The 26912-nt window shown below is 38.4% G+C and overlaps 1 protein-coding gene across 1 annotated transcript in view; it reads left to right on the top strand.

Moving 5' to 3' along the window:
- EXT2 (exostosin glycosyltransferase 2) overlaps positions 1 to 26912 on the top strand; it is an 80914-nt gene that overhangs the window by 42897 nt on the left and 11105 nt on the right. Inside the window, exons 8-9 of the mRNA XM_081937049.1 lie at positions 8264 to 8395; positions 16896 to 17085. Of these exons, the coding sequence (XP_081793175.1) occupies positions 8264 to 8395; positions 16896 to 17085 (322 nt within the window). The remainder of the gene's footprint in view (positions 1 to 8263; positions 8396 to 16895; positions 17086 to 26912) is intronic.

Here is a 26912-nt window from a genome sequence, read left to right as displayed (position 1 = left end):
ATTGGCCATGCATAGCTTTGCTTTTCCAATTTTCAGCTTGCTTCTCAATTACCTCTTTCTTATATTCAGCTTTTAACTTAGTTGTCTTCAAAAGGCCTCCTTTATTTACTTCCTTAATCGTTGGTTCTTCACTTTTCTGGATGCAAACATTCAAGCTGTGTCTTTCTTCTTCTACAGTCTGCTTTACTTGTAGGAGTTCTCGACCACCCTCTGATCTTGGTAGATACAATCAGTCAACATCACTTTTAGGGTGCAAAGCATGATTCATTGTCATAAACTTCCTTGTTTTTCTGTCCAGATTGTCCAACTCCATCTGGGTCCAGTCAATTATTCCTGCAGAGTATCGAATTACAGGTATAGCCCAGGTATTTATGGCTTTTATGATGTTTCCTACACTCAGTTTGGACTTTAATATCTTGCGAATTCATCAAATGTACTTGGCTGAGGTTAATTCCTTGACTTTATCATGCATTAAGTCAGGGGCCTCTAAAATTCCCAAGTACTTGTAGCCTTCTTCTGGTTTTACTGCCTTTATCATTTCTTCATTCTCAAGTTGTATTCGATCATCTTCTAGGACCTTGCCTGCCTTGGTTGCCATTGTTGCACATTTGTCAATTCCAAACTGAATACCAATGTTTTCGCTAAATTCTTTTGTGCTTTCAATTAATAAATTCAGTTCAGCTTTTGTTTTACCAAATAGCTTCAAATCATCCATGTACACCAAGTGTGAAATTTTCAGTCCTTTCTTTGCAAGTTCGTACCCACAGTTCACCTTTTTCAAAATGGTTGTCAGTGGTAGCATTGAGAGTATAAAAAGTAGGGGTGAAAGGGAATCACCCTGGAAAATGCCTCATTTAATTTCAACTTCACCCAGTTCTTCTCCATTAGCCGCAAGATTCGTTTTCCAGAGGTTCATTGAAGTTTCCATGAATTTTTGTATGTTGCTGCTGATGCCAAAGATTTTCAGGCATTTCTTGATCCAGCTGTGGGGAACTGAATCAAACGCTTTCTTATAGTCTATCCAAGCCATGAACAGCTTGGTTCGTCTTTTCTTTGAATTCTTTAGGATTAGCTTGTCCATCAACAGTTGGTCCTTTGTCCCTCTTGAATTTTTGCAGCATCCTTTCTGTTCTATAGGAAGCAAGTCATTTCTTTCCAAATATCCGTAAATTTGGTTTGCAATGATACCAGTAAGGAGCTTGTATGTTGTTGGCAAACAGGTGATTGGCCTATAGTTTCCAGGGTCCTTTCCTTTTCCTTTATCTTTTTGGATCAAAAATGTCCTTCCAGTTGTCATCCATTCACCATTTTCAGGTGTTTTTAAGATCTGGTTCATTTGGACTGCCAATCTTTTGTGCATACTTGTAAGTGCTTTTAGCCAGAAACCATGTATTATTATTATTATTATTATTATTATTATTATTATTATTATTATTATTATTATTATTATTATTATTATTATTATTATTATTATTATTATTATGTTAACCTTTGGTGAGATTCACAGCCTTTGGGGCTGGTTGGTAGTTCAACAGCTCGAGTCCTAACCAAGGATCTAGGAACTATTAAGGTAACGTCGGAGGATATAAGTTGTTCCAAGTAGGGTGGTTTTTTGTAGAGTCAGAATGTTCAAGTCAGGTAAATTTAGAATGTCCAAATAGCGAGGTAGCCCTTTAGGTATTGCTCCAAGGGCTCCAATTACAATTGTGACAAGACCTGATTTCTTTTTCCACAGTCACTCAACCTCAATTTGCAAGTCCCGGTATTTTGTGATTTTTTTTTTTGCTGTTTATTTCAATTCGTGCATCACCAGGTATTGCAATGTCAATGAACCATACATTTTTTTCAATTATTGTTATGTCAGGTGTGTTGTAGGCCAAGTGCCTGTCAGTCTGGATTCTGAAGTCCCACAAGAACTTGACTTTCTCATTTTCCAGTGGCTTTGGTGGGAGGGGCTACAGCAGGGTTTGTTACAATGCTCTCTACATGGGGCTTCCCTTGAGATGCACTCGGAGACTACAGTTGGTCCAGAACGCGGCCGCGCGGGTGATTATGGGGAGGACTAGATAATCCCCTGTGACACCTCTCCTGCGCGAGCTGCACTGGCTTCCTGTGGTCTACCGAGTGCGTTTCAAGGTTTTGATTATGATCTTTAAAGCGCTTCATGGCACAGGACCTAGTTACATGCAGGATCGCATCCTGCCCCACACATCCCTACGACCAATTCGCTCACACAGAGAGGGACTTCTCCGGGTGCCGTCCGCCAAACAGTGTCGGGGGGCGACACCCAGGAGCAGAGCCTTCTCTGTGATGGGCCCAGCCCTGTGGAATGACCTCCCCCGTGACATCAGGATTATTTCCGATCTCCGCTCCTTCCGTGTACAGTTGAAGACCCACCTCTTTCAATTATCTGGCCTGGCTCAACCGTAATTTTTCGTATTCCTCCTGACTGTCTTTTTTAAATTTTAAATTTTTATTGTATATTGGGTTTTTACTATTGGGGTATGTTAATGGTTTTTTAATTGTCTAAATGTTGTAATTTGTTACCTCCTCCGTGCATGTATGTCTTTGTATATATGTATGTTTATGTGTTTGTACACACGTGTTATGTTTTATATGTTCTAGTGTACGCCGCCCCGAGTCCTGCCTGGAAAGGGAGCGGCTAATAAATTCAAATTTATTATTATTATTATTACGGCCTGATTGGTCCAGAGACTGAGAGTTTTTTCTTAAGTATCCTCCTTTCTCTCCTGGCTTCCAGTTCCCTCAGTCTTTGGTCCAAGCACTAGCTGTGGCTCCTGTGAGGTAGATTTATTAATTCTGATAAATTGATCTGGTTAATTGGATATTCCAAATTATTAAAGTATTTGTCAGAGGACTTACTGTCTTACTGAGGGAGCAGGGAGGTTTTTCTCCATGCTCCCAGGAGCTCCCTGGGAGCCCTTGGCTCTTCTGGAGCTTTGAGAAAGCTTTAGCAGTTCAAACGGGCGTTTTCCGAGGCTGCCAGAGACCTAGCTAGAAAGAGAGCCCACGTTCGGCTTTTCGCACTGCTCTGAGCCTGGCGGCAACTTCAAAGCCCCACAGCAGCACTTATCTTCCCGATTGCTTGCTGCGGCTTCAAAAGGGCTGCCACGGCTCGTAAAACTGCTCATGAAGCGCTGATCGCAGTCGGCGAGGCGGCTGAAGATCGTGAGAGCAGCTCAGCTAGGAGGGAGCCTCTGATTCGGCTCGTTGCGAGGCTAATCTCCTCAGAGCCAAAAAGAGTGTGGTTGGATCACCCGGATCATCACCCACGAGGCGTGGAGGCCATTTTGGTGCGACCTTGTGGGCAGCGGCCTCTCCCCACATGCAAGAAGCGGCTAGGACAAGGCCTGGACAGCCGCTGGTGAGAGGCACACCAGGCCTCGTGGAACAACTGCAGCGAGGCTTGAATCTGAGACCGGCAGACACCCCAGCAAGACACATGAGTGAGGCATGGCCTCCATAGCTTCGAATATGCAGGCCCAAGGAGAGGGGGTGGAGGAGACCCAGGACAGGCTTAGGCCCAGGACAGCGGCCTCCAAGCCTATGGCAGAGCAACACCCTTCCAGAGCTTCTGCCAGAAATGAGACCAGAAGGCAAAAGGCCCTGGAAAAACAGGTGGCCAGGGCAGAGAGGCGAGCATAAGCATCTAGGCCTGACTCTCTCCACGTCTCCCCTTGGGGCCCGGTCTCAGGCATCTGACTCACCCACTAGGGATTTTAGTCCTTCCTCACCTTCTGTTTCTCCGGCCAGGCCCAGAAGGGAGGTGGTCTCCCCTTCCCCATCCATTTCTCCCAGAACTTATAGGGCAAGAGTGGAGGACCCAGGGGAAGGGGGCTCCAGGGACTATTTACCACCAGTTCAATTGGCCCCACGAGGGCCTCCTCGAGATCCTTCAGAGGAGGATCTTGAGGATTTAGAGAATTTACTTGCCAGCATTAGGAGACTGATATCTACTGCCATATACAATGGTTGTACGATCTGCAGCCCACAACCATAGAGTGTACTTCCAGAGCGGCATCCGTCCTCCGTGCTTTGAAAAAAAAACCAAGCGGCAGACGGCGCCCACAGCGGAGATGCCCTTCACGCGAGCGGGGAGCGGAAAAGCTGCTGCGCAACTCCCCTCTCCAGCCATGCAGAGCCCCATTCACTCACCTAGGGGCATTCCGAAGGCACCGAGCCGCGGGAGGCAGAGGGCGGCAAACAGGCCGCCTGATGCTCTGCGCAATTCAGCACCTGCTGGACATTCGGGCGGTCGAACCGGTCCCTCGGGAGGAGTGGGGTCAAGGCGTGTACTCCAATCTGTTCGTCGTCCCGAAGAGCTCCGAGGGATGGAGAGCGATCCTGGACTTGAAGCGTCTCAACTCCTTCCTGGTTTACCGGCGCTTCAAGATGTCCTCCCTCAAATCAATTCTCCTAGGTATCAGACAGGGCGACTTCATGGCATCGATAGATCTAACAGAGGCATATTTACACATTCCAATTTGGCCAACTCAACGCAAATTCCTCTGTTTCTCCCACGGGGGTCAACATTTTCAATACAGAGCACTTCCTTTTGGCTTGGCCTCAGCCCCCCGTACATTCATGAAGGTCCTGGCGGCAATGGCAGCTCACCTGCGATCAAGGCTGGTGAGACTACATTGCTACCTCGACGACGTGCTCGTCCTCACCCAATCCCGCTCACAAGCGGTCCAGGACTTACAGACTACCATCCACACACTGCAATCCCTGGGCTTCTCCATCAACTTTCCCAAGAGCCATCTCTCACCCTCAACAACAATTCTTCACTTGGGCACAGTAATAGACTCAAGGTCGGGACTGGTTCGTCTCTCCCCCGAACATCTAACGAGTCTGCAGAAATTCGCAAGACACGTCCACGCAAGTCGGTCCGCTTCCATCCTGGCCTTGGCATGATTATTGGGCAAGATGGTGTCGTGTATCGGGATCGTGGCATGGGCATGACTACACTCCAGGACGCTCCAGTGGACTCTCATTCCGTTCCAGAGGCGGAGACTGAGCAACTCTCTGCGCCCCATTCGGATCCCACCAGACCTCCGGTGGTCCCTGAAGTGGTGGTTTTCCCCATCCCTGAACCGCGGGGCCGAGTTCTGGGAGCCGGACCGCATTACCATCACGCATTACCGTCAGCCAGATGTTCAGACTGGGTTTGGCATCTCTGTCCGCCTACTGAGTGCTTACCAAGGAGCTGGGATAGGCAGATCTTGGTGTTTGACGGTGTTACAAATATTGTTGCAGGATGGGCTCTGTTCCAAGTAAAGCCTTCTGCAATTGACTGATGGTGAGTTTGTCAATGCCAATGGTGTTCAAGTGGTATTCCAGTTGTTTTGGGATTGCACCTATGCCATCTATTACTATTGGTACTCCCCTTGCTTCCTTTGCCACAGTCGTTCTATCATCATCATCATTAATTGTTTTATCATAGAGAATAAAATACAAAACAGTAAAACAAACAAACGAAACAAAACAAAAAAAGGATACATTCGTTACTCCTCAATATTTTCTACTTCTATAGTACGTATGTAGTGTTTATATGATTAGGAAAGCACAAGCATTGGGCAAAGAGAAGATGGACCCTTTATATTATCACCAGGAAATCCCTCAGAAGAAAGATGATATATTCTTTTATTTTTCAGGTGTACATTCTTATTCTTTTACATCTTAAATTTGCGAATGACTTTATGTCCTTACATAAATATATGGATCAGTCTTAACATTGCTGTATGCCTAAGCAAATACAACTGGTCAATATTATATAATGCTTATTTATTGTTATCCATTTGAATAAAAATGCAAAAAGTAGAAAACGGTGTGTTGATTTTTAGTGAAATTCATGTAATAAAGCATTTTATTTTTCCTTCTTAATGTCACCACTGGGAGTCATATCAGTGAACAAGATGTATTTCAGCAATCCATGGAGAAGCCAAAAAAAGTGGTCCCGTATGACAAATATTAGAAAGGTCATACAATGATTTTGAACTAAGAACTTTGGGATCTTTGTAAATTTGAAACGGAAAAAGAAATGAAAATAATAGATTTTGCTTTCTACATCCAATTGATTTTAAGATCAGATGATCTAGATTAAATACATTGAATGAATTCTGTACTAGAGTAAGCTTGGTATGTAAACTTGTCAAATATTGGCAACAGCACTGTTTACTATACTTAAAATTGAAAGGCCTTAAGAGTAGTTTTAATGCCCAGTTGTTGTTCAACTTTTTCCATGTGAAAATGAGATGAGCAACATCTGGCCATTAGAATCATATGAAAAGAATACTGGTAGAATTTTTTAAAAATAATTTATTTAGGGGACTGTTGTGTTGAATTCTTTACAGAAGTGGTATGTTTGGTTGGTTTCTAAGCTGAGAATAATTGTTTTCTTTTAGATACATCTGTGTAGAAGGAAGTATTGGATTCTTCTTTGTATTTATGTTTAAAGTCAATAATAGAGAGCTTTATCTTTCATCATGTATGTGGTCTAATTATTTCAAAGTAGTCAATTTAAACATTTAATTGATTCCAAAGCTTGCATAGATAAACTAAAAAGTCATCCAAACATATTAATCTGGAAGATTTATACTCAGCACACCTAATTCAAGTTTGAGAATGTATTTTATAGTATTTAGATTGTTTAAATATTTGGTACTAACATGCTGTTAATGGCAGAAGGGAAGTTGATAAAAATAAGAAGCAAAAGTTTAAATTCAGCAAGTTCTTTGCAAGACCTGAAACTTAAATTAAAGGCAAAACTAATTTAAAAAACTGGACAAAGTGTAATTCTGCAAGAACTACCTGAGCTAAAGGTAATAAAATATATATGAGTACTCTGTAACTTATTTTCAAAAGCAAAGCTTTAAAAACAATGTCTGTCAACATGAAAATAGCAATACTTCAAGGCCTCATAAACTGTGTGAAGTGTGTCACTCTGGGAACACTTGACTCTTGCAGTGGGGCAAAATGTTACAACACCATGGCGCCTGACATTTTAGCTTAGACAGTTAACTTTACTGCCCTTTCACAAGGCCATCGTCTTCTTTTCTCTTAACATTTTATTTTCTTCCCAGTTAGAAGTTGTAAGTGATTAAATGATTTTTCCAGACTAAACATAGCTTCCCTGTGTTTAATATGTTTCTATTTAATTTTGCTATTTTTTGCCACTTAATATTTGCTGATTTAGATTTGCTAACTTGAACATCTGTCATTGGTGCAATATGGTGTATTCATGTATTTTGGAGATACCCTGTGGTATAACCTGATGCTCCTTATTCTGAAATGAAATACTTGTAATAGATTTTGCATATAGTTAAAGAATGTAACAATTTGCCTCAATAAATGTCACATTAAGTAGATAGGTTTCTGCTGATGCGTCTTTCATGTCACAATTCTTGCACTTGGCATTTATGATAGTTGCAGTGTCCAACAGTTATGTGATTGCCAGTTGTGACCTTGATAGATGGCTTCCAGAAGCAAAGTGAGTTGGGAAGCTAATTACAAGTTGTGGACATATGACATCATACTTAATCACCATGGGAGATTCACTTAATGACCCCCAACTGGAACTGATGAAGTGGTGTTGTAAATTGGACACATTTTAAGTTATGACCATGTCACCTAGCAATGGAGTTGCCAGTCCCAACAGTAGTCACTAAATAAGGACTACCTGTATACATAGAAGAAGAGATGAAGGATAAGTCAATCCCCTTATAATACAAGACAAGATGGAACAGATTAATCCAAAAGAAACTTTACAAGGTGTTTCTCAAACCTTAGCAATTGTGGATCAATAAAGTCTGTTTGTGGTGCTTCATACCATACACCTAAAATAATAAGATGTTATACCTACAACTTAGATTTCTGAACTTATTCTGCATGCATTTTTGAAATGAACATGGTACACGGTTCCTTCTATAATGTGTCAACATAGTGATTATAAGTTGTTATTGCATCTGGAATTATGAGTTAGGCAGTATAGATATGTTGAAATAAACTACTAAACTAATTGAATGATAATTGAGATTTTAGATTGTTTACTTTTTTAACTTTAATATGGCTATTGTGACTAAATCTAGTTTGATTTCAAACAAATTGAGCTTCTTAATAACAGTAGCTTAGGCTGAAACATGGAAATATTAATAGGTTATATGCATGTCAACCATATACAAATGATTAATATTTGCTATCTGGGAAACAACCAAAGTGACATAATATTAATTATTCTTTGCAGGCAAGGTGGTTCTGGGAAGCTTACTTTCAATCAATGAAAGCTATTGCTATGGCAACTCTTAAGATTATCAATGACCGGATCTATCCATATGCTGCGACATCATATGAAGAATGGAATGATCCTCCAGAAATTGTAAGTGAGATTATTTATTTATGAATTTTAATATGCTCAACCTCTCTATAACAAAAGCTTCTAGAATGTATTTTGTTTTTTTATATGATGTTCAACATGAAAAACATGAATTAATCTTGAATTGAGCTTTAGTTTCCTAAAGGTTAGTGTTGTATCTTGTTATGTTCATCTTTTCCCTGACTTATAATTTTAATTGTTTTTGTTGTTATTATATAGAGGCATGACAGAAAATTAGATTCTTGAAAGTAAACTCGGTTTGCCTAGAAATACATGCCTACTATACAGTATGTATTGTCATCAGTAGGAAATCCATTTTCCTCTTTTACAAATTTTTCAAACAAACAATAGTACTCTAAAAAAATCTGAACATATATTTGGAAATGGGCTTCTAAAATGGAAGTCAAGAAATCTTTTTGAGTTCAAACATTTTAAATAAGTAATGTTGAGAATGGGATGGAAAAGGTCTATTTATATAATCTGCTTTTATTGTCTGTTGATCTGATAATTCAAGTCCTTTGGCATTTCTCAACCATTAATAATTCTACTGATATTCCATAGTTGGCCTGCAAAATACAATGTCACATTTTCAATATGAAGTTAGAACCAGCTATCTTATCAGACATTATCTAGCTTCTAGGTGCCTTCTTTTCTCTTCAAAAATTGCTATTCCAAGCCTTCATCTGAAAAATCTTTTAATATACCTAGCAGTTAAGGTAGAATGAGAAATAATTGCAGGGAAGTAATGAGACCATGAAACACAGCATATATTTTAACTAAAAATGTTTCATTCCATTGTTTCTTTGCAAGAGATAGTTAGGGTTTTGACCAGTATTAAAATGGTAGGATTAGTATTAGTGTATTTTTATTCTCCATGACACTCCCCCCCCCCCGCTCTCTCTATATATAGATAGAGAGAAAGTGATAAAGTGAGTGTATAATTTATTAAATTAAGACAATGTAAACATTTGTCAGATATATAAAAACCAGTTTTTATTTAACTAATTTATCTAGAACAATAGAAACAATATTACTCATTTATATGTGATTTGGCTAATAACCAGTATCCTAGTAGATTGAAGCACTGATGTGATATTAGTATTATCACTGTTAAATAAATCAGAACTTTTAAAACATAAACTTGCAGGATCCAATCTGAGTTGGTCACCAGAGCCTAAGGTTATTCTTTCAAACCTTCATGCTTGGAATGTCAGTTTATTTCATCCTTAGGAAATTTTATGTTATGAGCTAATATACAGAATGTGTAACTCAATGTTATGGATAATTTTTAGTAACATAAATTTTAGTTTATGCCCCACCATTTAATAATCATCTGGAGAATCACTGCATTTAATGAATTTAAATTTGTAGATTGTTGTCATAAAGAAAACTGCTACAAGACTGAAAAATGAACCCCTGCTAAATAAAAATATATTAAGTTGTATAAAATTGAATTGTGTCAAGTATTGGAGTATAGCAGAAAATGATCAAAGTACATAATAACATGGTTTTGTTACTGGAGCTAGACTGTTCTGAATTTTTGAGCCTCCTTGGAGAGACTGAGTCCACAGGTAAATACTTCTTAAGAAGGCGAATCAGATTATAAATGAATGAATAAATAAAATGAAAGATAAAATTATCTTTGGGTGGTCCTATATTCACCTTCTGTATTCTGTTCTAACCAGAGGACTTGCCCATTTGGCTTTCCCCCTTCTTCTAGGTTTCCTTATATCTGACACTGCACCTTCTGTTGCTTGCAATCATATTTAAGGACAAATGTAATGTCTTTAATATACTGACTTTTTCCTTATGAAATAGTTTTAGCTTGACTTGGAAAACTGCTTGAAGTCTTTTCCAGCCAAAGGGAGCTTTTGTGTGTGAGTGTGTTATTGTTGTTGTTGTTGATTTACCCCTCAGAAGTTTGACTAATATGCCTAGATGATTAGATCAACCTATTGTGTTAAGTGTAATGTTAAGAAAGCATTTTATAGAAAAGCAATCACATTTTAGGTGTAGCCATGAAAGAAAATAATAAGAAGCGCCTGCAAGACTCAGCAAGAGATAAAGCAAATACAGAGGTGCGTTGCTTCTACTGTAGAATATGGAACAAGTCTCTATCCCCCCCTTACCTTCTTAGGCAGGCGAGGAGTGACTGGGAGGAGAGGGTGAAAGGCGGGGCCAGCCACTGGTGGGTTCAGCCAACAAGGAGCCATAGCAGGGGGATGAAAGAGCTGCGGGTTGCCAACACCCATTGCTTCGGCCCCCTATGCCACTACCACCCTTGCCACAACAGCACCATTACCTCATTCTGGTCGGTGAGGGCCGCGCTACTGCTTGTGTGTTGCACCCCCTGCAAAGTTGCATGTTGCAAGTACCACCCTCTAGGGCGGAGATTTTCAGCCCCACCATGAGCTGCCTGGCCGGTCCCAGAGCTCTAGTCACAGGACTGGCCCATTGGTCATCCCCGAGCAGCTCTTCAACTTGGATCCATTGTGGACCACCACAATTTTCTCGCAGACCAGTAGTGATCCACAGGCCACCGGTTGGTGACCACTGCTTTAGAGCTTATTAGAATATGTGACAATTGAATCAATTGTTTTCTAAAATGGTAAACTTTAGATATTAGCAAACAGAAGAATTGAAGCAAGTTAAAGTTGCCAATGTTTTCATGATTAGTTGTGGATAAGAAACATGATAAATGTTTACTTGAAACATCCAATGAAAGAGCAGCATTTGTAATCATCATGTATAAATTAAAATTTTCTTATTGGTCACTAAATTTTGGTATGCTATTTTTATCTTTTTTCCCCTTAAAATTCTAATCACATGTACAATCTGTAGATTGCTAGTGAAATGTCTACTGGATTATAGGAAACTATTTTGCAATGTACAGCATAAAAAATTGGCTGTAACTGCATGGGCAGGCAAGAGCAAATCTAAATAAGACTTCTGACTTTGTCTCACTGTTCCTATTTTTAACCTTTTTAAAATGTGCACTGAATGTTCCTTGAAGTCAGTGTTGACTCCTGGCAACTGCCTGGACTAATCCCTGCAATTTTATTGACAAGATTTTTGGAAGGAGTTTGCCATTATCTTCTTCCTAGGATGGCTTACTTAATATCAGCCAGATGGCTTGATACCTAATGTGGGACTAGAACTCACAGTCAATGCAGTTTCTATTCTGGTGTCTTAAACACTACAACAAAGTGACTGTCTTTTAACCTTTAGTTTCTTTTAAATTTTCCCCTGCCTCCTATTTCTCTTCATATACCTCTCTCATCCTTTCTTCATTTTCTGCTACATTCATTTTTTCCCCTTCATCTCTGCTAGCTGGTCCAGATTTTACATTCTTTTGACACCAACCTCCCCTAACTCAATGATCTTCAGATGTGCTACGATTGCAACTACAAGAATTGCCATCTTTCAATATTTCTGGTTCATAATTTGGGACTTGCAGTGCTTTCACATCGGACATGTGATTTTGATACACGAAGTACAAGCGGTACAGACAGTCCTTGAATTATGACCACTGATTAAGTTATTGTTCAAAGTTACAATGTGTTGAATTAGGACCAGCATTCCATGGTCATGTGATTGTGACTCAGGCACTTGGCAACCAGCTCATACTTACATGATCAATATTTGTGGCCTTCCCTGCTGGCTTCCCACAAGCAAAATCAGTTCCCTCCCTTCATATCATGCACGCAACCACATTCTGTAGTGGCACCCACTCAACCCTCTGGGACTCCCGCCTCTTCCCACCTAACAACTTGCATAGTTTTGGGGTTACAATGGCAATTGGGTTTGCCAGGATTGATATCATGCTTTACAATCACATCACTTAGTGATGCAGTGATCTGGGCCCAATTGACATTGAAACCCAAGACTTAAGTTGATAGTTAAAATGATGACTTTTAAGAAGAAGATGGCCAGTAATAAATTCTAATGGGTCTTTTTGCTTGTATAAGATTTTATTTTACCTGTGATATTTCTGTTATGTATCAGGCAATTTCCACATTAGGATCATTATTCATCATTGTGGTAAACTTAAATACTTCAATTATTATGGTTAAGCTGTTTATACCAGAAAAAATTACGCTGATATTTTCAGAAGAAATTAGCTTATTATATGCCACATTATAGTCCTACATGATTCTTGTTTTCTTTTTTCTTGCTGATAGGCTTTTCTCTTTTCCTTGAATCAGCTCCAATCTTTTATTTTTCAGAAAGGAAGTAGTACTAATTCCCTTACTGGTGTTTAAATAGATACATTTTACCTGCAGTTAAAAAGAGAAAAAATAAGTTTCATCAGATCATAAACAAACTAAATTATTGGTAAATGGCAAATTTATGGAAATGTGCCATAGGTTGTTTTTTGTGGAGCTGTACCTTTTCCTTTTAATCTCACCCCCCCACCCCCACCCCCAAATAGTAAGATTTCTCAGAATCACGTTCTGATTCTAGAGCTTTGGCTTCGTTTGCTGTTGGCAGAAAGGAGATTCTATCAAACAGCCAGGAATGTGAGATCATTTTTGCAGCGTTGACACTTGCAACTGGTTATGGCTTATGCACAAACTGATTCACAATAAGAGGTCTATCAGTCTTCAGTTACTGCGGCTCATGTAATGAATATCAGCCAGCTGATGGTGGCAAAGGGGGAATGGGATAGGATTGCCTCAGCCATAGCTGAATGTCAGCACTTTGTCAAAGAAAGTGATGGATGATGACATCATGAATGCCATTTGCTTTAGTGGGAAAGTTAGATGAACATTCAATTGGGTCTCTTCAAGGACTGGATATCCGCAAAACAAATGGTAGCTGTCACATTTCCATTTCTGCGAAGAACTATCCTTATGTCACCATCAATTTCATGGCCTGTTTCTATAATAGTGATTTAATTAGGCTTCTGTTGAGATAATCACCTGCATTGTTTGCCTTTCTTCAACAGAAGTTTAAAAGACCCAAGTAAATCATGGAAGTTTGAATTTGCTCAATTTCCTGCAGAAGGAGAGGTCAAGAGGTCCCAGACTGTAGACACACTTTTCAGGCAGGCAGCAGGGGGTTGGCTCTTAATGGTGCTTCTGCCGTGCCTAAATGCTCTTTTGAAATGTTATTCTCAAATAAAGGAACTTGATTTTTGAGGAGTTCACTCTTGGGTGTCACAAAGTTGAATGTATTCTTTAACTTTTCCCCCCATTTCTGTAGGATTTTTTCCTTTTTTTAAATAACTAGATGATACTACAACCCATCAAGGCCTGTGCAAAATGTATTTTTCAGTGAGCATTCCTGCAAAAAAAAGTGCCTCTCTCTCTCTCAAATAGTTAAAGCAGCTGTATCTTTTGCAAGGCTTGCAGAGTTGCCTTAAGAATTGGCTCCTGTTATTTCCTTGTGTTTCCTTATGAAAATGATCCAACCCAAGCAACTGTTAACATGGGTGGGGCAGTGTATTTTGAGTTCATTCTACTGCCAAATAAACAGTGGGTCTATTTAAGGAAGCTTTTGAGGTGATAGTAATGACTGGATTATTTCTTTATCAGTGTGAAGTATTAGATCAGAGTTCTGTTGTTTTTTTTGTTTGCAGTATCGCAGGGGTGTCAAACTCGCGGCCCGCGGACGGATGCGTCATGCACTGACCCCGCCTCTGCCCGGTTTAACAAAGGGGGGGAAGTCCTGATACATCACATGACACTGCGAGTTTGACACCCCTGCATTATAGCAACCTGAGATAGGCACTGCTTCCCTCCAGATGTTTTGGATTACAGTTCTCATAAACTGCAGCCAGTGGTCAGGTATGATGTAATTCATAATCCAGAGCATCTGGAAGTTAGGTTTCTACTGTAGCATTAGCTTCTGCTATCTCTTTTAATTGCCTTTGGCATTTTTAATTAATAGTTGATTTTATGAGGAAAGAAGAATAGAGAATTATAGAGTCTGAAGAGGCTTCGAAGTTCAGCAGTTCAAGTTTGCGTATGCAAAAATTCATTACTATAAAGCTGATGAGTGGCTTAGTTCTATTTAAAACTACTCACCAACAATTATAAAAAAAATCCATAGACTGATCTTCCTGCATCAAACAAGCCTTACTTTTAAGATATTCTTCTTAATCCTTAATCATATGTCCAGAACATCACAAATCTCTTCCTGTTTGGGAAGAAAACACTTCTGGAAATGGATAATCCAGCCTCAGTTCATCCTGTTCTAGGGATAAACCATGGACTTCTGCACACAGCTGTAATCATATGGACCAGGTATCAGCATTTAAAATGAGAATCTAGTCATTTATCTTCTAAAGGAAATTGTTTTACTATATTTGGTCAAAGCTATTTCCACGCAACTTTTAAGGGCCAACATGCACATCTATGCCTCTGAAGGTAGCAGCATGTCTATCCTTGGCTGATCTTAGAAGCAAAGTACTGTCCACTGGGTAATTATAGAGCTTTTGGTTAGACTGAAAAATTAAAAACTCTCTTTCAATAGTGCTGCTGAAAAACAAAATAGCATAAATACAGTTACCAGGAGTGAACATCTACTGAGAGGCATCTTCTCCTTGACATTTTTATTCATATTCAGCAAAATACATTGTATGTTCCTTTTCAGACTCTACTGAATTTAAAAAAGAGGGATTGCATAATTGCTGTTTCATTTAAAAAAAAGCCTTCCTGTATAGAGTATTACAGACGGGAAAAGGAGGACTCAGAGGAAATACAAAGATTTTTACAGTGTATCACTTTCCTATTGGTCTTAAGACAGATAGCGTTATACTGTTCAAATTACTGCAATTTTCTAACAATACAGTTTGTATGTATTCTTTATCCTCTTCACATACGGACATTGTCATGCACTTTGGAGTGTAATCCCATGTATTTTGAGGGTTTTAACATGGAACTGAAATTTAAGACGATCTCATATGTTACGCAAAGAAATTTATTTGCCCAGATCTTTTAGATATATATGTTATAGTATTTTGGATAATTGTGACTTTTAAAAAAGTGAAAAATCTTTTTGGGAAGCCACAGTTTTCCTATTGTTTTTATTGTCCAGGTTCAGTGATTAATATAGCTGCTTTTTCTGTACTTATATTAAGCTATTATTTTTGTCTTTCATCATACCAGTATAGTAACTAGGAATGGAAAGGTATTCGTAAATGTCTTCTGTAATTCTATGTCATTGTGCTAATGGCGTCTGTATCCTGTGTTTAGTTATATTGGCTGGCACCAAAAATTAACCTTTAAAGTATTTAGAGCTTATTCTTGATGAAGCCAAAGGACACTAAATAAGTTGTCAACTTTTATGTATCTTCTTGTGTTCTTTTACTTCTTAAGTAGTTAATATTTAGAGCAGGGGTGTCCAAACTTTTTGCAAGGAGGGCCAGATTTGGTGATATGAAAATGTATGGGGCCGATCATTCAGCCTGGCATTCTTTGAACCCTTAACATTAAATGCGAATTAACTACCGTATTTTTCGGAGTATAAAACGCACCAAGATTTTGAAGAGGCAAATTAAAAAAAAAGTTTTTGCACTCTCCCCAAAATGGCCCATTTTTCACAAAAATGGGCCTTTTTTTAAAAGGGCATGAATAGCCTTTAAGAGGCTTCTAGAGTGCTCCTGGGGGCTAGGGGGGGCAAAGTTGAGCAAAAAATGGCCTGTTTTTTGCTCATTTATGCTCTCCACAGCCCCCAGGATCACTCTGAAAACCTCCTAAAGGCTATGCACAGCCATTTTGGTGAAGGGGGCAGAGTTTTGGGAGGCAAAAAATGCTGTATTCAGTGTATAAGGTGCACCCAGATTTTTAGCCTCTTTTTTGAGGGGAAAAAGATACATCTTTATACTTTGAAAAATATGGTATTTTATGAAAGACTAAACAAATAACTCCAGTGGGGAGAAGAGGCTGCAGGCCGCTTGAAATTTGAAAAAGGGCCACATTTGGCCCCCGGGCCGCACTTTGGACATGCCTGATTTAGAGCAACGAAACAAGTCTATTTTTGTTAAGTTAATGTTTTTCTTCTATATAGGACAAAGAAAGTCCTTGCCTTTTATTTGGGCCTACTTTCTGTCAGGTTGATGAAATTGCCTCTCTTTATTTCATGTTCTTCCAAAATTGTGGCATTCAGCTTTTTATTGACCTAGTTTTAGTTAATATACAATGTATAGTTAATATAGCAGCCATTTTAGAAGAGAGGTGTTGGACAGAAGCCATCCAAAGTAGCTAAACTTTAAAACCCTCTAGTGTGTCTTCCACTAATCTTTCAGCATTTTCCAGCTTATTTAAATATACTTAATGGTTTGTTCATGAACTAAAATATATATAAAAAGTAATGTTTAATGGTCTCCTGCCTGTTACAACAATAGCTGTTGAAAGACACGTTTCTTTGATTTGTTTGATTTGTTGTTTGGCTCAATTAAGATATTCATTAAAATGCTCTCCTTTGTGTCCCTGTTTTGAATTTTTTTCTATTATAATTAATCTGATTTTATTTTAATTTTCTATGTTTCATTTTCTAGAAATGGAGCAGTGTAAGCAATCCACTGTTTCTCCCATTGATCCCACCTCAGTCACAAGGCTTCACTGCTATTGTCTTGACATATGATCGTGTTGAAAGTCTCTTTCGAGTGATCACTGAAGTTTCAAAGGTTCCAAGTCTTTCCAAATTGTTAGTTGTTTGGAACAATCAGAATAAAGTTCCACCAGAAGGTAAGTCCAATACATACCTGAAAAGTTTGGGAGAATAATCAATTCATGAGTGCTTATTTTTAAAGTTTCTACGGAACAAATGATTCTTGCTGTCTCAATTTTACCTGATAGTTGTCTTAGTCAGAAGGCTTTCTTGTGAATTGAGTTGAATATCTATCAGACAGTGTTCTGACTGGAACATTTTTCCAAGCCATGCTCACTGGACAGCTATACATACAGATAAAGACCTGCCTATTTTCTGAGAATTTTGATCTTTTCTAAAGCATTGGGAGGGGGGGGGGGGAACGACACAGAACCTGCTGTCCTATTGGTTTACCATTTTTTTTAGTTGCTGTTTTGTGGGGATGGAATGTTTTCTTGATGAATATTTGCCAGACCACATTGATTTGTTTTAGGCACCAGGCTAAAATGTTTTTATGTGTCTAGCTTCTAGCAATTGGTTTTTAAAGCCTTGTAGAATAGCTTTGTGGTGGTTTGCTATTTGTATTCCTGACATTTTAACAGTTATTTACTATGTTGCTGATTTCTTTTCTATATCCCCTTTGTATACTACATGTGAGTTATACAGACTTTTAAAAATATAAACATATAAATCCTCAGGTTTTCTGAACTAGGCTGTTTCCATATCACTGGTGGGTGAAAATGATTTTAAAAAATCACCATCCCAAACATAGGTTGGAAGTTGGAAGCATTTTAGTGGCTTCTTACTATGGCTTTTTTACTGCTGTGTGTTTATATTTAAGTAGCTGAACTTGCAATGTGTCCACAATAACTAATAACAACATGGTTGTTTTAAAAATATTTTTTTTTACTATGTTGAAAATATTGTCCATCACGATAATTCTTAGAATAGCCATTAGTTAGCTGCTGATGAAAAATCAGAATTTGTTGGTGTGAGAAGTAATGGCTTTGAAGGTCATAGGTTTGCTTCTTACAGAGATTGGTTATCTATAGGTATATATTTTAATAACTTTCTTATGTGACCGCCAGCTACCCCCTTCATCTGAGTATTTTTAACACTTGGATAGCTTGTGGAATCTTTTGGTCTGCCATTGAAGGGTTTAATTTAATTTGTTTTAATTCAAATGCATACAGTTCATTCCACCTAGCTTTTTGGTAGGACAGTAGAAGTTGACTTCACTAAGGCTTTCATTGGGTCTGTCTCTTGTAGCTCTTAATCCTTGGACTTCAAAGCCTCTACCATTTATAGCCTATTAAAGCCAGGAAGTTTCTGATGGATTAGGACAAGGAATGAGTTTGAAGTTAGTAATGCACACTGCTGTCAACGATAAGGTCTTGTTTATTTCCCTACGGTAGTATCTGCACTTTATGGCTATTTTCTTTTAATTGGTAATAGTAAAGCTGGGACTGTTAACCTGGTTGAGTATCCAAGCAGGATATCCTGGCTATTGCTATATAAGGAACATATTTCTGACTTAGAGCAAATCAGATCTGGATTCTGTTGTTCTGTTATTGTATTATTATTATTTTTGCTATGCATAGAAAGGACTTATAAGTAGATATCAGATATGCTCATTTTGGGCTACAATAAATTGCATTTATCTATTGCATTAGTAGTGATAACGTTTCTTAGCTTATTCACACTACTATTATAAGGCTGCTGTATCTCTGTAAACAGAACACTTTCTGTATTATTACTGCTTAATTATAATCAAAATATATAGTAAAATATATGTGCAAACTGTAGGCAAAGTAAAAAAAAACTAATGATAGTGTTCATTAGAATAGAGGGAGAACAGTTTAAAGACACTTTGAGCCTGTTAGTTTCATGATATTGTTTTTTTTTATCTTGTAAAAAGGGATATAATCCTGGGCTTCTCAGAACTCAGGCAATTTCATATAAGTGTAAGTAGTTTTTCAGATAACCTGACTCTAAACTGAATCTTTAAATATAATCACCAAAAAAAAAATTCCCAATTTTTTATTATTGTTTTAATAAAACAAAAACACAAAAAGAATCATCCTTCATTACATCTTGTAGAAAGCCTGTCAGTTGGTTAAAATAGATTTCATGTGTTGCTACCACAATCATTATTTATACTTCCTTCATATTGAATTGTACATTTTAAATCAAAAATCTTTATGTATTTTACTATCAATGTATCACCATTCTTATTTAACTAGAATTATTTAAACGTGCTTTTATCTGGAGTCATTTGTATTTAAAGACACAACTACCTACTGGCATTCATTAACTATTCCAATAAACCTCCAATAGTTACCCTCTTATAACATATTTTGAAAAAAAATCAATTAATAAACATTATCCATTAACCTTTCCTTATTTTTATTATAATTAGCTAAAAATTATTTACTATTTATATCACATCTCCTCTCATCAGACCCAAGAAAGATTACATCTTTATAACAAAATCTAAACACAAATTTGTTAGTAAAATTAATAGATCTTTTTTCTAGGTCTCAATTTGTAGTTTATATCCAAGTTGCTTTCACTAGTTAGAATTATTATTTCATTATTATTATTGTAATGAATTATTTGTTAACGAATAAACATTTAAAGAAACAATCTAAAAGCATCTACATTATTAATCACCAAAAAGTTTTTTATTGTCAACATTCATTAACAACCTGTATCTTTCCAGTAACAGAACAGTCTTATCTCTTTTGCCAGTTGTTGTGTCAATTCTCTTATTAACTTCTTTATAAGGTTTTAAAAAACTTCTCTCCACACTTTTTTGCTTAGAAGATCTCTCAAGTAATTTCGTTGCCCTTGAACTGGTATTGAAATTAGCGTATCTTTGATTATCAAACGTATTTCTGGAACTGTTTCTCTTCTTAATTCCATCATCAATTCCATATCTTGACACGCAGGATAGAGCTCCAGATTATCAAATTTACTTTTCCATATTCCCTTCTTTCCACTTTCACTCATGAATGCTCCATTAGTAAGTTCATCTGTTATCTTATCTTTATCTTCTATATCTTCATTTTCTTCTTTAATTTTTGGGGCTCCAACCCCTTCATCTTTTGCTGTACAAGACAATAGTCTATCCAACTTCTTCTCAAATCTCCCAAATCCTTCCAATATGTTTTGAATTCCAACCAACAAATCTTGAAAACTTAGGGTTTCCTCATCTGCATATGGATACATATTTCCAAGAGGAAAAAGAGGAAAAAGAAGAAAAAAAGAGTATAAAATCCACTGCCACTCTAGCCTTCAATGTCTCTTTTGCAGTGGGGCAAAAAAGCAGCCACCAATTGTGCAAGTTCTCCCACATAAAAAGATGAGAGAGGCCTGTAATTGGCGTCATAGATAGACTCAACTACGAGAGACAAAATGAGAAAAGAAATCCAGACAATCACATTGGCTGATTTGGAACGAATTTATTTGCAAATTATGGTGGAAAATAAGTATTTGGTCAATATCAAAAGTTCATCTCAATACTTCGTTATATATCCTTTGTTGGCAATGACAGAGGTCAAACGTTTCCTGTAAGTCTTCACAAGGTTGGCACACAGTGTTGCTGGTATGTTGGCCCATTCCTCCATGCAGATCTCCTCTAGAGCAGTGATGTTTTGGGGCTGTCGCTGGGCAACATGGACTTTCAACTCTCTCCAAAGGTTTTCTATGGGGTTGAGATCTGGAGACTGGCTAGGCCACTCCAGGACCTTGAAATGCTTCTTGCAAAGCCACTCCTTCATTGCCCAGACGGTATGTTTGGGATCATTGTCATGTTGAAAGACCCAGCCACGTTTCATCTTCAATGCCCTTGCTGATGGAAAGAGGTTTGCACTCAAAATCTCACGATACATGGCCCCATTCATTCCGTCCTGTACACGGATCAGTTATCCTGGTCCCTTTGCAGAGAAACAGCCCCAAAGCATGATGTTGCTGCCCCCATGCTTCACAGTAGGTATGGTGTTCTTTGGATGCAACTCAGCATTCTCTCTCCTCCAAACATGACGAGTTGTGTTTCTACCAAACAGTTCTATTTTGGTTTCATCTGACCATATGACATTCTCCCAATCCTCTTCTGGATCATCCAAATGCTCTCTAGCAAACTTCAGATGCGCCCGGACAGGTACTGGCTTAAGCAGGGGGACACGTCTGGCACTGCAGGATCTGAGTCCCTGGCGGCGTAGTGTGTTACTGATGGTAGCCTTTGTTACGTTGGTCCCAGCTCTCTGCAGGTCATTCACTAGGTCCCCCCATGTGGTCCTGGGATTTTTGCTCACTGTTCTTGTGATCATTTTGACCCCACAGGGTGAGATCTCGCGTGGAGCCCCAGATCGAGGGAGATTATCAGTGGTCTTGTATGTCTTCCATTTTCTAATTATTGCTCCCACAGTTGATTTGCTCACACCAAGCTGCTTGCCTATTGCAGATTCAGTCTTCCCAGCCTGGTGCAGGTCTACAATTTTGTTTCTGGTGTCCTTCGACAGCTCTTTGGTCTTCACCATAGTGGAGTTTGGAGTGTGACTTTTTGAGGTTGTGGACAGGTGTCTTTTATACTGATAACAAGTTCAAACAGGTGCAATTGATACAGGTAATGAGTGGAGGACAGAGGAGCCTCTTAAAGAAGAAGGTACAGGTCTGTGAGAGCCAGAAATCTTGCTTATTTGTAGGTGACCAAATACTTATTTTCCACCATAATTTGCAAATAAATTCTTTCCAAATCAGCCAATGTGATTGCCTGGATTTGTTTTCTCATTTTGTCTCTTGTAGTTGAGGTCTACCTATGATGCCAATTACAGGCCTCTCTCATCTTTTTAAGTGGGAGAACTTGCACAATTGGTGGCTGACTAAATACTTTTTTGCCCCACTGTATATATATATATATATACCTTTATTTTGAAATGACTTAAGTACAAGTTCTTTTAATTTTTTCAAAAAGGAAGAGTTCTATCTTCTTTTCTTTTCCCTCCCTTGCCAAGATATTTCACAAAAGAGCCTACCAAAACAGTCTGTGCCCCTGGCTCCTTATCAGTCTCCACAAGTAAGCTGCAAAGCCTCCAGTTACAGAGTCAGTAAAATCAAAGGAGGGAGAACAAAGGATACATAGTTTCAAAACAGGGGAAAAAAACCCAAGTTCTGGCTTCCGAGTGACAGATTCAACTTTCTCTTATTTTTTTCAAGCTTATGGAAAACAAAGGTCTTTAAATGTCTTTAATGAAGTTTAATAAGCAGTAGTAGGGAAGATTGGTAGAATAAAAAAAGGTTTTAGTTTAGCCAAAAAATAAGGTAGTAAAGAATAGAAGGAAAAAAATCAATTCATTCACTTAAGAGGAGAAATGGGAAACATTACAATCACTTCAATCCACAAAACATTGTTACAAAGAAAAAGGGAAAAAAATATTTCTAAGGCAGTCCAATAAAGATAAATTTTGCCGCTTTATTCTTTTGCTTAAAGGACTAATTTATCTTTTTTTAAAAAATTATTTGGGCAATCATTCTCAAAGAAAAAATCTCACTAGATGGACTCACTTTCACTGCCTTCTTTCCGGAGCTGTCTCTGACTTTGTCAGCCTGGGGCTGTCTGTTTACCGCCGGCTTGGAGAGCTTTCCTTGGGTCAATCAGGGACTTGCGATGTCCCTGAGACCAGCAAGGATTTGTCTCCCTGTTCACCATCTCTTTGGGACGGTTTAGGTCCATATGGACCGTGCAGCGATAAAAGTATCAGCGGCAGTCTCAGACTGTCGAGACCGCATGTTGTCTCATCGCGACGTTGGCGCCTCCTCTCATCACCAAAATTCTTAAGTGCAATCCAGAAAATGTACTACAATCTCATGTAGCCAGTACAGAATAGATGTTATGTACTACTTAGATACACAAGAAATAGGCAGTTGTGTTTGGTATCAAACAGAGCTTCTGAGTCATGTTTACAGACACTACCATGTAAATCTAAACTGAGTATAATAAATACACAAATAACTATGATTAGTTTTGCTTTTTCGACATATAGCCAAAGCTGAAAGAAGTTTATCTTTGCCTCTACTGATAGTATGAAATCCCAGAGAATGACCAAATTGTGCATTCAGTCAGGCCTTTCCAAGAGATATATTTCCTTCCAATGTGGTATTTGCATGTGAATTTAGGAATATTGTAGGGGGTAAACTTAATTGTCTCTGTGCCTGCTTCTTAATTTATAATTTTCTGGTCCAGTGTTGGCAGTATAGGTAATCATCAACTTATAATCACAATTGAGCCCAAATTTTCCACTGCTAAATAAGACAGTTATTAAGTGAGTTTTGTCCCATTTTATGATCTTTTTTGCCCCAGTTGTTAAGTGAAACACTGCAGTTAAATTAGTAATATGTTGTTAAGTGAATCTGGCTTATCCATTGACTCTCATTGAAGTTCGCAAAAGGTAATCTATATAACCCTAGATACTGCAACATCATAAATGTTGCCAAACATCTGAATTTTGATCACGTGACCACAGGGATGCTAAAACAATCATAAGTGTTAAAAATGATCATAAGTGACTTTTTTTCACTGTCCTTGTAACCTCAAACATTTTCTAAACAAATGGTTATAGAACTACCTATATTTTCCCATTCTGATTGATACTCCTTTATATAGCAAATAGGGGAGTTTCTATTGAAAATAATATCAGTGATAGTAAATTAAATTCCATATACAAAACTTTGTCTTGAGATTGAGATCTAAGAAGGGGTCTTTTACTGTGGCAGCCTTGTGGAATCCCCTTTACCTTGAAATTTGGCAGTTCACTACCATGCTAGCCATCTAAAAAGCTCTTAATATCTGCCCCCCCCCCCCAAGCACTGGCAGAGAATGAAGTGGATGAGAGAATTTAAGAAAGATGTTGGAGGTATAACTTTGGTGGCACTTTTTAATTTAGTTATTTGTATCTATTCATTATTGTTTTTACAAATAAGTCAAAATGGCAAACATATCCAACACATCTTCCTTTTCATATTTTTCCCACAGCAGCAACCTTGTGAGGGGAGTTGGGCTGAGAGAGAGAATGACTGGCCCAGAGACACCATGCCAACTTTCATGGCTAAGGCAGGACTAGGACTTCTATTTCCTAGCCTGGTGCCTTAACCACTAGACCAAACTAGTTCTTTTCATATTTATGAGTCACCTTGTAGGGGAGACAGGTAGCATATACATTTAATAAATAGATAATAAATGTTTTTTAATGACTGTATGTATTATGCTGTTGTTACTGATGTTGTTTTAGCTGTTGATGGGGAGCTACCCAGAGTTTGACATATATGGGCGGGTATAGAAATGTTTTAAATAAAAAATAAAATAAACCTTAAAAAGTGGACTTAGACCTCACTGACGGTACTAAACATTTTTTAAAAGCATTTTTCTAGGGGCCACCTACAAAAGTAGGTGGAGTAGGAAACTGAAATGATATTTCCAAACCTTTTCGCTCTGTAGATTTTACTTTTTTTGTTACCAAGCCAAAAAGCCCTCCAAATTCTTCCAAGGTAAACTTTCTTTACATAGTTTTTAAGTGTGGTTTGGAAAATGATAAAGTTTTCCTAAGGAAGCTGTCTCCGGTATTATGTTTAGATGCCAACATCAGAAGTGCATAGAACATTATATGCTCATTAAGGGTACTCTATGTAAGTTATAGAACTATAATTTTCCTAGCAGCAAGCATGGATATCCTACCATGCTGTCTTTGCCAGCATTTCTTTCATGATGGAGCTTAGATTGTTCTATACATATATGTTCATATAATGGTAAGCTGTGACCTCTGCCAGCTTTACATAAAGCTAGTTGCAGTCGTTACTTAGAAGTCGTTCACATTTTCATACCCAAATGTGAAGTGGTATAGCAAAAAAATCTTATTTGGGGTAGGGTCTTCATGTTCCATAAATCAGTGTTAGCCCAGTATAGGATGCACCTTTTGTTGTTTTGTGTTGAATATTTTAGTCTATAAACCAGTGTTACTATGCAAGTAGTCATCAATTTGTGTGGCATGTTTTCTTTTCTTTTTTTTTTGAAAATTGTTTTTTATTAGTTTTACAAAATTTTAAGGAAAAGGGTGTTGGGTATGGTTACAAATTTTGACAGCTACATCGTGCAGGAAATGGTATTCCCCCCAATTCTGCATAACTTTTACATAATGATAAACAAGATGTTATTGCTTAACTAGATTTTGACAGCTTATTTTTACATTGTATCTTTCAATAATTTCAATCATTTACTTTGTATCAAACAACAAGATTCATTATATCAGCAATTGCACTATTTTTCTAACTTACTTCTGTGATCTGAGTTTTCTCGTTGTTGCCTCCCCCCCCCCCCCGCCTGCCAGCAAAGCCTTGGCACCTCCCATATCTTGTCTTTTCTTATCTTCATACCTCCTCCATGTACGCGTGTTCGTTTATTCTGTGTGTGTATTGTCCATATTGTTTTTTATGTGTTTTATTGTACGCCGCCCCAAGTCCTTCGGGAGAGGGTGCGGCTAAGAAATAAATTTATTATTATTATTATTATTATTATTATTATTATTATTATTATTATTATTATTATTGTGTAGTGTCTTCCGCTTTATCTAGGAGGGCTTTGTTTTTTTCCATGAAGGCCTCCGCCTCCATAGTTGTATTAATTCTAACTCTACTGCCCTCCCAGAAAATCAGCATACCTTCTGGCAGAAGCCACCGAAACCAGAATCTTTTATCAAATAGTTTTTTTGCTAATAGTGCATATTTTTTCCTTTTATCTCTTACTTTCTTCGGGATTTGTTTCAGGATGGCTATCTCTCTGTCCTTGTATTTTAACGTTTGCCCCCTTTGTGCCCCCAGAATCTCATCTCTTGTAGCCTTTCTAAGAAATTTAATGTGAACCTCTCTTGGAACATTGTGTGTTCTAGCATAAGCTAAATTAACCAGGTCAATATCCCATCCTAACTGCTGTTTGTCTTTTTTAATATATTCAGCTAACATTTTTGTCATGATCTCCCTCAAGTCTTCATTGTCAGTCTCAATTACGTTTTGAAATCTAAAGAAAAAAGACATCCTTTCAAATTCCATTTTCATCATGTGGTTCTCAAGTTCTAAATTTCCTCTCTGGACCCCCCTCACCTCCCCCCTCATCTCAGCCGTCCCCTCCTCCAGAACTTCCAGTCTCTGTTTGTTTTGTGCCGTTTGGTTTTGATTTTCTCTGAGCTGTTCATTCATTTCTCTCAGTTGGTTTTTCAGTTCATCCTGCCCCTTTAAGATCTTTTGAAGCAGCTGATGAGTTACTGATTCCTCCTCAGGCTTTAGGTTGTAGAAACGATGTTAGTGACTGTTGTCCAATTGGACTGGATGTTAAAGATGTTGGGGCAGAACCAGCAAAGCTTGGTTTCCCAGGTGGTGGTTTCTTCAGAGCCATTATAAAAAAAAAACCTCAGAGGTGTCTATGTCCATACAAAGAGATGGCGACTGTGGAAAGGCACAACCAAGAGAGACCACGAGGCACCCCCTTTCGCTTTTTGGCTCCTGGGGCAATGCCGGGGACCACCCCGCAGCTGCCGCCAATCCAGGGGACCCCCAGCGAGCAGCCTATAAGGCAGGGCGCCCCTTCAAGGCACCCTGTGCCCCCCCCAGCCAAGGGGAGCCCACCAAGAGAGCGCAGGGCAGACGAAACATGTCCGTTGCTCTCAACAACCGGAAGAAGAATCGTGTGGCATGTTTTCTTGCTGCTCCCCATTCTCTCATACTCACTGAATAGATATGACTGGGACAGTACAGAACTCAAATTGAATTGAATAGGAAAATGTCCTTCATTCTTGAAGTATACATTTAACATTTGGAAAGAGAGATTTCTGGAATAGCTTCATTCATCATCTATTGACAATCTGCTACATTACCAAAG

The sequence above is a fragment of the Natrix helvetica genome, assembly GCF_964273705.1.
Source record: "Natrix helvetica genome assembly, chromosome: 1".
In the NCBI taxonomy this organism is placed as follows: domain Eukaryota; kingdom Metazoa; phylum Chordata; class Lepidosauria; order Squamata; family Natricidae; genus Natrix; species Natrix helvetica.
The sequence above is the reverse complement of the archived record's forward strand: the minus strand, read 5'-3'. Positions and strand labels throughout refer to the sequence as shown.